The sequence below is a fragment of the Entelurus aequoreus genome, linkage group LG19, assembly GCF_033978785.1.
Source record: "Entelurus aequoreus isolate RoL-2023_Sb linkage group LG19, RoL_Eaeq_v1.1, whole genome shotgun sequence".
NCBI classification, from domain to species: Eukaryota; Metazoa; Chordata; class Actinopteri; order Syngnathiformes; family Syngnathidae; genus Entelurus; species Entelurus aequoreus.
The window spans coordinates 9,725,734-9,738,459 of record NC_084749.1 but is presented as its reverse complement, the minus strand read 5'-3'; the positions used below and the strand labels follow the sequence as shown (position 1 = coordinate 9,738,459).

At 36.7% G+C, this 12,726-nt stretch overlaps 1 protein-coding gene across 2 annotated transcripts in view; it reads left to right on the top strand.

Moving 5' to 3' along the window:
- Positions 1-12,726, top strand: part of pex5la (peroxisomal biogenesis factor 5-like a) — a 153,021-nt gene that overhangs the window by 137,762 nt on the left and 2,533 nt on the right. For both annotated transcript variants that reach the window (XM_062027845.1, XM_062027844.1), the window contains 2 exons: positions 5,057-5,214; positions 7,139-12,726. The exon at positions 7,139-12,726 is cut by the window's right edge and continues 2,533 nt beyond it. In XM_062027845.1, the coding sequence (XP_061883829.1) occupies positions 5,057-5,214; positions 7,139-7,340 (360 nt within the window). In that variant the 3' untranslated portion in view covers positions 7,341-12,726. The remainder of the gene's footprint in view (positions 1-5,056; positions 5,215-7,138) is intronic.

The window sequence follows — 12,726 nt, the reverse complement described above, 5'->3', positions numbered from 1 at the left end:
ATTACTCAACATCTGCCTTGTTACACCACGACATTAGAGTAGCCATTACTCAACATCTGCTTTGTTACACTACGACATTAGAGTAGCCATTACTCAACATCTGCTTTGTTACACTACGACATTACTTAAAGGATGGGGGGCCACTTTGATAAGAATAAAGGATGGGGGGCCACTTTTATAAGAATAAAGGATGTGGGGGCCACTCAGATAGGAATAAAGGATGGGGGGCCACTTTGATAAGAATAAAGGATGGGGGGCCACTTTTATAAGAATAAAGGATGGAGGGCCACATTGATAAGAATAAAGGATGGGGGGCCACTTAGATAAGAATAAAGGATGGGGGGGCACTTTGATAAGAATAAAGGATGGGGGGCCAATTTTATAAGAATAAAGGATGGGGGGGCACTTTTATAAGAATAAAGGATGGTGGGCTAATTTTATAACAATAAAGGATGGGGGGCCACTTTGATAAGAATAAAGGATGGGGGGCCAATTTTATAAGAATAAAGGATGGGGGGGCACTTTGATAAGAATAAAGGATGTGGGGCCACTTTGATAGGAATAAAGGATGGGGTGCCCCTTTGATAAGAATAAAGGATGGGGGGCCACTTTGATAAGAATAAAGGATTGGGAGCCACTTTGATAAGAATAAAGGATGTGGGGGCCACACAGATAGGAATAAAGGATGGGGGGCCAATTTTATAAGAATAAAGGATGGGGGGGAGGGGGGGGGGCTTTGAGAAGAATGAAGGATGGGGGGCCACTTTGATAAGAATAAAGAATGGTGCCCCTATTGATAAGAATAAAGGATGGGGGGCAACTTACATAAGAATAAAGGATGTGGGGGCCACTCAGATAGGAATAAAGGATGGGGGCCCACTTTGATAAGAATAAAGGATGTGGGGGCCACTTTGATAAGAATAAAGGACGGGGGGGGGGGCACTTTGATAAGAATAAAGGATGGGGGGCCACTTTGATAGAAATAAAGGAAGGGGGCCCACTTTGATAAGAATAAAGGATGGGGGACCACTTTGATAAGAATAAAGGACGAGGGGGCACTTTGATAAGAATAAAGGATGGGGGGCCACTTTGATAGGAATAAAGGATAAGGGGGCCACTTACATAAGAATAAAGGATGTGGGAGCCACTCAGATAGGAATAAAGGATGGGGGCCACTTTGATAAAAATAAAGGATGTGGGGCACTTTGATAAGAATAAAGGATGGGGGGCCACTTTGATAAGAATAAAGGATGGGGGGCCAAAATTGAATGACTCAGCACTTGACATATTCTAACTGTTAGCATGCTAACATTAGCATTTCAGTGGCTTGCACATTTCAACATTTCCTCCCAAAAGTTCACATTTCATTGTTTTTGTGTAGCGTTCTTATTGTCTTCATTTAGAACAAAAAACAAGCTGTGGGCTGTAAATGACCCCTTTGGACTGCAAGTGACCACAAAGTCATGTTGCAGGTTTGAAACCCTCCTTGGATGTGCTGAGTCAGCACTCGTGCACACCAACCAGCCCCCCCGGGATGAGAAAATTAAACTTTTGCTGACTTTTTGCCACTTCCTTATGCAAATGAGTGTGTGTCCTCCACATTTCACTCTGTGATGCTTAGGCCCTGCTGGGAGATCAGCAGGCTCACACTTACACTTACACTTAGGGCCGGGGGTCCAAAGTGCGACTGGCAGCACTTTGTGAAAACACAAAGACATCAAAAAGTGGAATAAAAGAGCAAACGGGTGAAAAGTAACAAGAAAAAGTTGCAATGTGGACTCTAATAACACTAAGATGTTGTTTTTTTTAAACTGTCATTGCTCAAAAAATAATAATGAATCAAAATCAATGTTATGAATTATTGACGTCACATCTAATATTATACTTTGAAATATTTTTTGGCCAAAATGTTGCATATTTTGTGTGTTTGCTATAAAAATAAAAATAAAATGAAATTAAAAATATATCTGAAGAACAACAAAAAACATACAATTTGTATGACTTATATGTAACACTTTTAAGAGTGGCACCCTTTTGGATCCCCGAGAATGTTAGTGGGATATTTTTTTTTTTTTACGGTCAAGTTTTCTTTGACAAAAAGGGCATAAAACAAAAATATATTTAAAAAAATCTGAAGTTGATTTAAAGATTTTAAAAAAAAGAAAAAAGAATGACTTATATTCTTGGACCCCAAAAATCTTACTGTGTTTTTTTTGGGGTTGTTTTAATGCCGTTGTGGCCTGTGCAGCCCTTTGAGACACTCGTGATTTAGGGCTATATAAGTAAATATTGATTGATTGATTGATTGATTGATTGATTGATTGATTGCTCAAAAAATAATAATGAATCAAAATCAATGTTATGAATAATTGAGCTATTTAAGGCTCCAATGACTTCACATCTAATATTACACTTTGACATATTTTCAGGCCAAAATGTTGCATATTTTGTGTGTTTGCTATAAAAATAAAAATAAAATGAAATAAAAAATAATTTTGTGTTTGCGCTATAAAAAAAAAAATTATAAATTGAAGGATATATATATATTTTCATATATCCATATTTTTGTGTTTCTTCATTCCTCCATAATCGTATTACAAAATAGCTAGTATTCTTCCTTCTTTCCAGTCTGCAAAGTAAGGTGTCGGTCTTCTAGCAGTGGAATGCAGAGAGTAAAGATAACACGAGAAGGAGGAATACTCCTTGCTTTGCTTCCCAGGCCGACTCAAGATAAGAGACACAATGAGCATGTGTTTGAGGTGAGACAAGTGAGGGCGGGGGGAGATATTGAAGAGGAGAGTGTTTTACGGGAAGTTTTCAGATCAACTTGGGCTGCGCATTTGTATGTGTTGTTCGAGGCTGGTCTCTATTCTCAAATATTTGACAATAAATTACAAAATACCTATTCTGTCCCTGGTGGTACTTTTGAGTTCAGTTTATATGTCATCTAAAGAACTTGGGACTGACTAGCGTTCTGAGTTCTCCTTGGAGGAACATCTGGTCAAACGCAACAATTTAAAACCCCCCTCCCCCCCCAAAAAAACATACAATTTGTATGACTTATATTGAACTCTTTTAAGAGTGGGACCCTTTTGGATCCCCAAGAATGTTAGTGTGATTTTTTTATGGTCAAGTTTTTTTTGACAAAAAGGGCATTAAACAACAACATAAAAAAAATAATAAATCTGAAGTTGATTTAAAGATTTAAAAAAAAAAGAATGACTTATATTCTTGGACCCCAAAAATCTTACTGTGTTTTTTTTTGTTTTTTGTTTAATGCCGTTGTGGCTTGTGCAGCCCTTTGAGACACTCGTGATTTAGGGCTATATAAGTAAACATTGATTGATTGATTGATTGCTCAAAAAATATGATGAATTATTGACCTAATTAAGGCTCCAATGACTTCACATTTAATATTACACTTTGACATATTTTTTGGCCAAAATGTTGCATATTTTGTGTGTTTGCTATAAAAAAATATATACATATGAAAAAACAAAACAATTTGTATGACTTATATTTAACACTTTTAACAGTGGGACCCTTTTAGATCCCCAAGAATGTTAGTGGGATTTTAAAAAAAATTTTATGGTCAAGTTTTCTTTGACAAAAAGGGCATTAAACAAAAACATAAAAAAAATCTGAAGTTGATTTAAAGATTTTCTTTTTAAAAAGAATGACTTATATCTTGGACCCCCAAAAATCTTAGTGTGATATTATTTATTTTTTTCAAACTGTCATTGCTCAAAAAATAATAATGAATCAAAATCAATGCTATGAATTATTGACCTAATTAAGGCTCCAATGACTTCACATCTAATATTACACTTTGACATATTTTTTGGCCAAAATGTTGCATATTTTGTGTGTTTGCTATAAAAAATATATATATATATATATATATATATATATATATATATATATATATATATATATATATATATATATATATATATATATATATATATATATATATATATATATATATATATATATATATATATATATATATATATATATGAAAAAAAAACAAAAAAAAACATACAATTTGTATGACCACTTAAGAGTGGGACCCTTTTGGATCCCCAAGAATGTTAGTGTGATTTTTAAAAAAATTTTACGGTCAAGTTTTCTGGCGTGGCGAAGTTGGTAGAGTGGCCGTGCCAGCAATCGGAGGGTTGCTGGTTACTGGGGTTCAATCCCCACCTTCTACCATCCTAGTCACGTCCGTTGTGTCCTTGGGCAAGACACTTCACCCTTGCTCCTGATGGGTGCTGGTAGCGCCTTGCATGGCAGCTCCCTCCATCAGTGTGTGAATGTGTGTGTGAATGGGTGAATGTGGAAGTACTGTCAAAGCGCTTTGAGTACCTTGAAGGTAGAAAAGCGCTATACAAGTATAACCCATTTATCATTTATTTAAAAAGGGCATAAAACAAAAACATTAAAAAAAAAAAAAAAAATCTGAAGTTGATTTAAAGATTTTAAAAAAAAAAAGAATGGCTTATATTCTTGGACCCCCAAAAATGTTAGTGTGATTTATTTATTTTTTTCAAACTGTCATTGCTCAAAAAATAATAATGAATCAAAATCAATGTTATGAATTATTGACCTAATTAAGGCTCCAATGACTTCACATCAAATATTACACTTTGGCATATTTTGGGGGGGGGAATATTGCATATTTTGTGTGTTTGACATAAAAAAAAAACGTTTTCTTTGAGTAAATGGCATTAAACAAACAAACAAACAAAAACACCATAACATTTTTTTTTTTTTTTTAAAGATAATTGATAGATAAATCTGAAGTTGACTGAGAGATTTCAGTGTTGAAATTAAAAAACAAAACTTATTTTAAACACTTTTATAAATTTAATCCCTGAGAATTTTAGTGTTGTTTTTAAACTGTCATTGCTTAAAACATGATAATGAATCAAAATCAATGTTGGAATGAATTATTGATCTAATTAAGGCTCCAATTGGATCCCTAAGAATGTTAGTGTTGTTTTTAAAGAGTCATTGCAGAGTAGTCAGGAAGTAAATGTAGTGTTTGGCGCAGGATTACTTGCTGTGGAACCGACTGGGGGCCACGCTGGCAAACGGGGACCGCAGCCAGGAGGCGGTGGAGGCGTACACCCGGGCCCTGGAGCTGCAGCCGGGCTTCATCCGCTCTCGCTACAACCTGGGCATCAGCTGCATCAACCTGGGCTCGCACAGGTGAGACCACACATGTCAACAACTATTTCAACAGGACCTCCTTCTTCACTCACTTCAACTGGCCCACACCAACATCTGCATAATCAATAATAGATTCACTCCTCAGTCAGGAGGAAAATAAACATGACCACACTTTCCAGTTAGTGGAAAGAATCAATCGATCAAAGCGTGAACAGCCCTTTGGTTGCAGAGGCGGACTTGCAATGTTGCACTTTGTTACTAAATTATACATTATTTATTGTGTACAAAATAAATTATAACATTATTTATTGTGTACATAGTAAATTATAACATTATTTATTGTGTACATAGTCAATTATAACAATATTTATTGTGCACATAGTAAATTATAACATTATTTGTTGTGTATATAGTAAATTATAACATTATTTATTGTGTACATAGTAAATTATAGCATTATTTATTGTGTACATAGTCAATTAACATTATTTATTGTGTACATAGTCAAATAACATTATTTATTGTGTAAAGTCAATTATAACATAATTTATTGTGTATATAGTCAATTATAACATTATTTATTGTGTACATAGTAAATTATACCATTATTTATTGTGTACATAGTAAATTATAATATTATTTATTGTGTACATAGTCAATTATAACATCATTTATTGTGTATATAGTCAATTATAACATTATTTATTGTGTTTATAGTAAATTACAAAAATATTCATTGTGTACATAGTAAATTATAAGTTATAATTTACTATGTACACAATAAATAATTTTATAGTTTATAACATTATTTATTGTGTACATAGTCAATTATAACATTATTATTGTGTACATAGTAAATTATATCATTATTTATTGTGTACATAGTAAATTATAACATTATTTATTGTGTACATAGTAAATTATAACATTATTTATTGTGTACATGGTCAATTATAGCATTATTTATTGTGTACATAGTCAATTATAACATTATTTAATGTGTACATAGTCAATTATAACATTATTTATTGTGTACATAGTAAATTATAGCATTATTTATTGTGTACATAGTCAATTATAACATTATTTATTGTGTACATAGTAAATTATAACACTATTTATAGTGTACATAGTCAATTATAACATTATTTATTGGGTATATAGTAAATTATAACATTATTCATTGTGTACATAGTAAATTATAACATTATTCATTGTGTACATAGTAAATTATGTTATAATTTACTATGTACACAATAACTAATAATATAATATAATGTATAACATTTATTGTGTACATAGTAAATTATAACATTATTATTGTGTACATAGTAAATTATAACATTATTTATTGTAGTAAATTATAGCATTATGTATTGTGTACATAGTTAATAATAACATTATTTATTGTGTACATAGTCAATTATAACATTATTTATTGTATACATAGTTAATAATGACATTATTTGTGTACATAGTCAATTATAATATTATTTATTGTATACATAGTAAATTATAATATTATTTATTGTGTACATAGTCAATTATAACATTATTTATTGTATACATAGTTAATAATAACATATACAACGCTAACAACGCTGGCTTGATCACATTACGCTAGCACGTACAAACATGCATGAAGACACTCCTACAAACGTCACACATGGGACCCTTTAGTAAGTAAGAATTGTTTTAGTTGTATTGTAAAACGTACCTCGCAGTGATGAATGAAGAATCCATCCAAGAGGGAACGGCACTTCTACTTCCGGTTGAAAGCACTAAACGGAAGGACGTCTTTTTGGTGTATTTGCTTGAGTTTTTATGAAAACTATTTGCATCATGGCCGTCAGCAAAGAAAAATCCATATATTAGCCGCACCGTTTTATAAGCCGCAGGGTTCAAAGCGTAGGAAAAACGTAGTTTGGGACATGTTTGACTCAAGTTTCCGTTGCTTCCCCAGAGAGGCGGCCAGCAACTTCCTGACCGCCCTGAGCCTCCAGCGTAAAAGTGGCAGCCGCCAGCAGTCCCACCAGGTCATGTCTGGCAACATCTGGGCCGCTCTCAGGATCGCGCTGTCCATGATGGACCAACCAGAACTCTTCCAGGCCGCCAACATCGGCGACCTGGACCTTCTCATGCGAGCCTTTCATTTGGACATTTGAGGAAGGGCTCAAGTCATGACGTCCGCAAACTCCCTTTTTCCTCCGGTCCTGGGCCAGAAGGCTCAGAACCCAAAGTGGACTCAGGAGTCCGTTTTGTTTTTGAAATGCACGTCTATTTTTTCACCCCGGTTACCTTGGAGCAGCTGCGGTCTTCCAAGTGCTTGAACTGACCGATTTGTGAGGAACCGGAAGAGCACAAAGACGGGCGAAGATTGTACGAGCGATGCCTTAGAGAACCGAATCTCTTGGTTGCACAAAAAGATCAGGTTTTTCTTGGGGGGAAAACAGAAACCCGGATGGATTCTGAGAGAAAACCCAAGTTCTCTGGACCCTCCCTCCTGCATGGCTTTTGAAAAACTTCCCCTTTTGTACTGGAGACAAACCGAGAACCCGCACCCAAGTGGGGTGTGCAAGCCTTACCGAGACCTATTTCTACGGTTTGTAGGGCATCGCAAAAACTGTAAGGGACTACTTTCGCTTTCTTCCATCCGGTCCACAGTACCGGGGGCCGGCCAGTGGGGCTGGCCCAGGTTTACAGTAAGGAAGGGATTCAGAAGATCTCCCAGGAAATGACTACGAAACCTAAAGTCCCACAAAACAGACCATCCTCCCCCTTAAGGACTCCAAATAAGTACCCCAAAACAGACTTACCCCTAAAAGGGTTCTTTCGGGCAAACTAATTTATCACTGGGTTCTTTTGGGACCTTTCCGGATCCCTCCATGACCTAAAAGGGTCCGATTCGGACCTTGTCGATTCTTACAAAAAGTAGAACACTCAGGCTTCAAACATCCAAGGTTGGTTCAGCTCGGGTCTTTACGGTCTGGAATGGCAAACCTTCATCTTGGTCATCGTCCAACAATCTACTCCTTCTAGCTCGATTCTTAACGTCATTAATTACAATCCCCAACAAGATCTCCTCAAAGGACAACGCCAGAGAAATGTTTAGCGGTGTAGATTTAGGCTAATTACTGCTGCTAGCCTGACATCGTAGTTTACTAGCTGTAGCTGCTGGTTAGCTAGCTCGTATGACGAACGATTTAAAATTAAAATAAATAACATTGTAAAGATGACTAATGTAAATTCTAACAGTAGATTAGCCGTCTAATCATTCATAAAATGTAGAAAATTGTAGGGAACTCCGTTTGATGCTAGCCTGACATCGTAGTTTACTAGCTATAGCTGCTCGTTAGCTAGTTCTTATGACGAACGATTTAGATTAAAAATTAAAAACATTCTACAGATGACTAATATAAATTCTGACAGTAGATTAGCCGTCTAATCATTCATAAAATGTAGCAAATTGTAGGGAAGTCCGTTTGCTGCTAGCCTGACATCGTAGTTTACTAGCTGTAGCTGCTCGTTAGCTAGCTCGTATGACGAACGATTTAAAATACAAATAAATAACATTGTAAAGATGTAAATAGTAAATTGTAGGGAAGTTAGTTTGATGCTAGTCCAACATCGTAGTTTACTAGCTATAGCCGCATTAGCTAGTTTGTATGACGAGCTATTTAAAAAAAACAAAAAACATTCTAAACATGACTAATGTAAATTCTGACAGTAGATTAGCCGTCTAATCATTCATAAAATGTAGTAAATTGTAGGGAAGTCCGTTTGCTGCTAGCCTGACATTGTAGTTTACTAGCTGTAGCTGCTGGTTAGCTAGCTCGTATGACGAACGATTTAAAATTAAAAACATTCTAGAGATGACTAATGTAAATTCTGACAGTAGATTAGCCGTCTAATCATTCATAAAATTTAGTAAATTGTAGGGAAGTCCGTTTGCTGCTAGTCTGACATCGCAGTTTACTAGCTATAGCCACGCATTAGCTAACTAGTATGACAAATTATTTTAAGATAAAAAGGTAACAATCGTAACATGGCTAATGTAAATTCTGACAGTAGATTAGCCGTCTAATCATTCATAAAATGTAGTAAATTGTAGGGAAGTCCGTTTGCTGCTAGCCTGACATCGTAGTTTACTAGCTGTAGCTGCTGGTTAGCTAGCTCGTATGACGAACGATTTAAAATTAAAATTGAAAACATTGTAGAGATGACTAATGTAAATTCTGACACTACATTAGCCGTCTAATCATTCATAAAATGTAGTAAATTGTAGGGAAGTCCGTTTTCTGCTAGCCTGACATCGTAGTTTACTAGCTGTAGCTGCTTGTTAGCTAGCTCGTATGACGAACGATTTAAAATAAAAATAAAAAACATTCTAGAGATGACTAATGTAAATTCTGACAGTAGATTAGCCGTCTAATCATTCATGAAATGTAATAAATTGTAGAGAAGTCCGTTTGCTGCTAGCCTGACATCGTAGTTTACTATCTATAGCCGCGCATTAGCCAACTAGTATGACGAATGATTTTAAAATAAAAAGGTAACAATCGTAACATGGCTAATGTATATTCTGACAGTGGATTTAATGTCTAATAATTTTCATGAAATGTAGTAAATTGTAGGGACGTTTGATTGCTAGTCTGACATGGTAGTTTACTAGCTATAGCCGCGCATTAGCTAGCTTGTATGAAGAACGATTTTAAAATTAAAAAAAGTAACAATCGTAACATGGCTAATGTAAATTCTGACTGTTGATTTGATGTCTAATCATTCATAAAATGTAGTAAATTGTAGGGAAGTTTGCTGCTAGCCTGACATCGTAGTTTACTAGCTATAGATGTGCATGAGCTAACTCGTATGACGAGCGATTTTAAAATAAATATAAAAAATAGCATTTGAAACATGGCTAATGTAAATTCTGACAGTGGATTTAATGTCTAATAATTTTCATGAAATGTAGTAAATTGTAGGGACATTTGATTGCTAGTCTGACATAGTAGTTTACTAGCTATAGCCGCGCATAAGCTAGCTTGTATGACGAACGATTTTAAAATTTAAAAATTAAAAATCGTAACATGGCTAATGTAAAATCTGACAGTGGATTTAATGTCTAATCATTCATAAAATGTAGTAAATTGTAAGGAAGTTTGCTGCTAGTCTGAAATGGTAGTTTCATTAGCTAGCTTGTATGACGAGCGATTTTAAAATAAAAAATAACATTCTAAACATGACGAATGTAAATTCTGACAGTAGATTAGCCGTCTAATCATTCATAATATGTAGCAAATTTGTAGGGAAGTCAGTTTGCTCTTAGTCTGACATGGTAGTTTACTAGCTGTAGCCGCTCATTAGCTAACTGGTATGACGAGCAAATGTAAAATAAAAGATTGTAAACATGACGAATGTAAGTTCTGAATAAGATGAACTGTCTAATAATGAAATAAATGTAGCAAAGTCAGTTTGCTGCTAGTCTGACACCGTAGTTTACCAGCTAAAGCTAAGTTAGCCTGCTCGCATGATTTGGAAATAAAATGCTTTCTGGCTATGTTTCCATGGCAACAGGACCAAGAGAATTGCGTCCTGCCCACAGTCAAGGTGCGGCCGCTTCACGTGACGAGTAAACACCACTCAAGATGTTGTCCTTTGAGGGGAGAAATGTTTGCTGAAACTGAAATGTGACGATGAAGAAGACGACGTCGTGCCCTTCCTAAGATGGCCGCCATTCTTCTCTTCCGCTGAGCTCGGCACTTTGCAGCCCTGCTGGTCTGTCTCTGCTCCTGACGCACGTTTATGTTCGCGGACCTTTACCAAGAAAATGTTCTGCTGAGGAAGAAAGCTATCCCACAGCCTGATTGCAGATCTTCATCTGGCAGACTGGACCAGGACCAGGACCAGGACCAGGACCACAAACACCACAGTTCTGAAGACGCACGCAAGCACAAACCATCAAGTGTCGCCGGCGTAGCGTCTTAGCTAGCTAGCATCTTAGCTAGCGTGTTAGGGTAACATCGCTGGCTTCGTTAGCAAACGCATGAGATTTAGTTGCTGTACTTGACGCTCATGTCGACAACCGCTGGTGTTGACAACCGCCTACGTCGGCAGCCTAGTCAAGGGAAATTAAACTAATCAAGTTTGGTCGGTTGGTTATGTCGACAACCGCCTATGTTGACGATTGAGTATGTCAGCAAACGTTCATGTCGACAACCGCCTACGTCGACTATTGAGTGTGTCAGAAAACGTGTATGCCGTTATCAACTTCTGTCGACAACCACTTATGTTGACAATTGGGTAGTTCAACAAACGCTTATGTCGACAACCGCTTATGTCGTCAACCACCTACGACAGAAACCGCTTACATCGACAATTGGGTATGTCAGAAAATGCTCATGTCGACAACCGCTGGTGTTGACAACCGCTTACGTCGGCAGCCTACTCGAGGAAAATGAAACTAATCAAGTTTGGTCGGTCGGTTATGTCGACAACCGCTTATGTTGACGATTGAGTATGTCAGCAAACGTTCACGTCGACAACCGCCTACGTCGACTATTGAGTATGTCAGAAAACGCGTATGCCGTTATCAACTTATGTCGACAACCGCTAATGTTGACAATTGGGTAGTTCAACAAACGCTTATGTTGACAACCGTTTATGTCGTCAACCACCTACGACAGAAGCCGCTTACATCGACAATTGAGTGTGTCAGAAAACACTTATGCCAACAACCACTTATGTCGACAACCACCTACAACAGAAACCGCTTACATCGACAATTGAGTGTGTCAGAAAACAGTTATGCCATCAACCGCTTATGTTGACAACCCCTTATGTCATAAACATAAGTGGCTGTCAACAACCGCAAAAGTTGACAACCGCTTATGTTAACAGCTTATGCTAACAACCAGTTACGTCGACAATTGCTTAAGTTAACTGCTTTTGTCGACATAAGTGGCTGCCAACAACCGCAGGTGTCCAATAATGCAAAAGTCGACAACCGCTTATGTTAACCGCTTACGCTAACAACCAGTTAACATCGACAACTGCTTATGTTAACTGCTTTTGTCGACATTAGTAGCTGCCAACAACTGCAGATGTCAAAAAACGCAAAAGTCGACAACCGCTTATGTTAACATCTTATGCTAACAACCAGTTAACATCGACAACTGCTTACTTTAACTGCTTTTGTCGACATAAGTGGCTGTCAACAACCGCGGATGTCAAAAAACGCAAAAGTTGACAACCGCTTATGTTAACAGCTTATGCTAACAACCAGTTACGTCAATAATTGCTTAAGTTAACTGCTTTTGTCGACATAAGTGGCTGCCAACAACCGCAGGTGTCAAAAAATGCAAAAGTCGACAACCGCTTATATTAACAGCTTACGCTAACAACCAGTTAACATCGACAACTGCTTACGTTAACTGCTTTTGTCGACATAAGTGGCTGTCAACAACCGCGGATGTCAAAAAACGCAAAAGTCGACAACCGCTTATGTTAACACCTTATGCTAACAACCAGTTACGTCGACAACCGCTTAGGTTG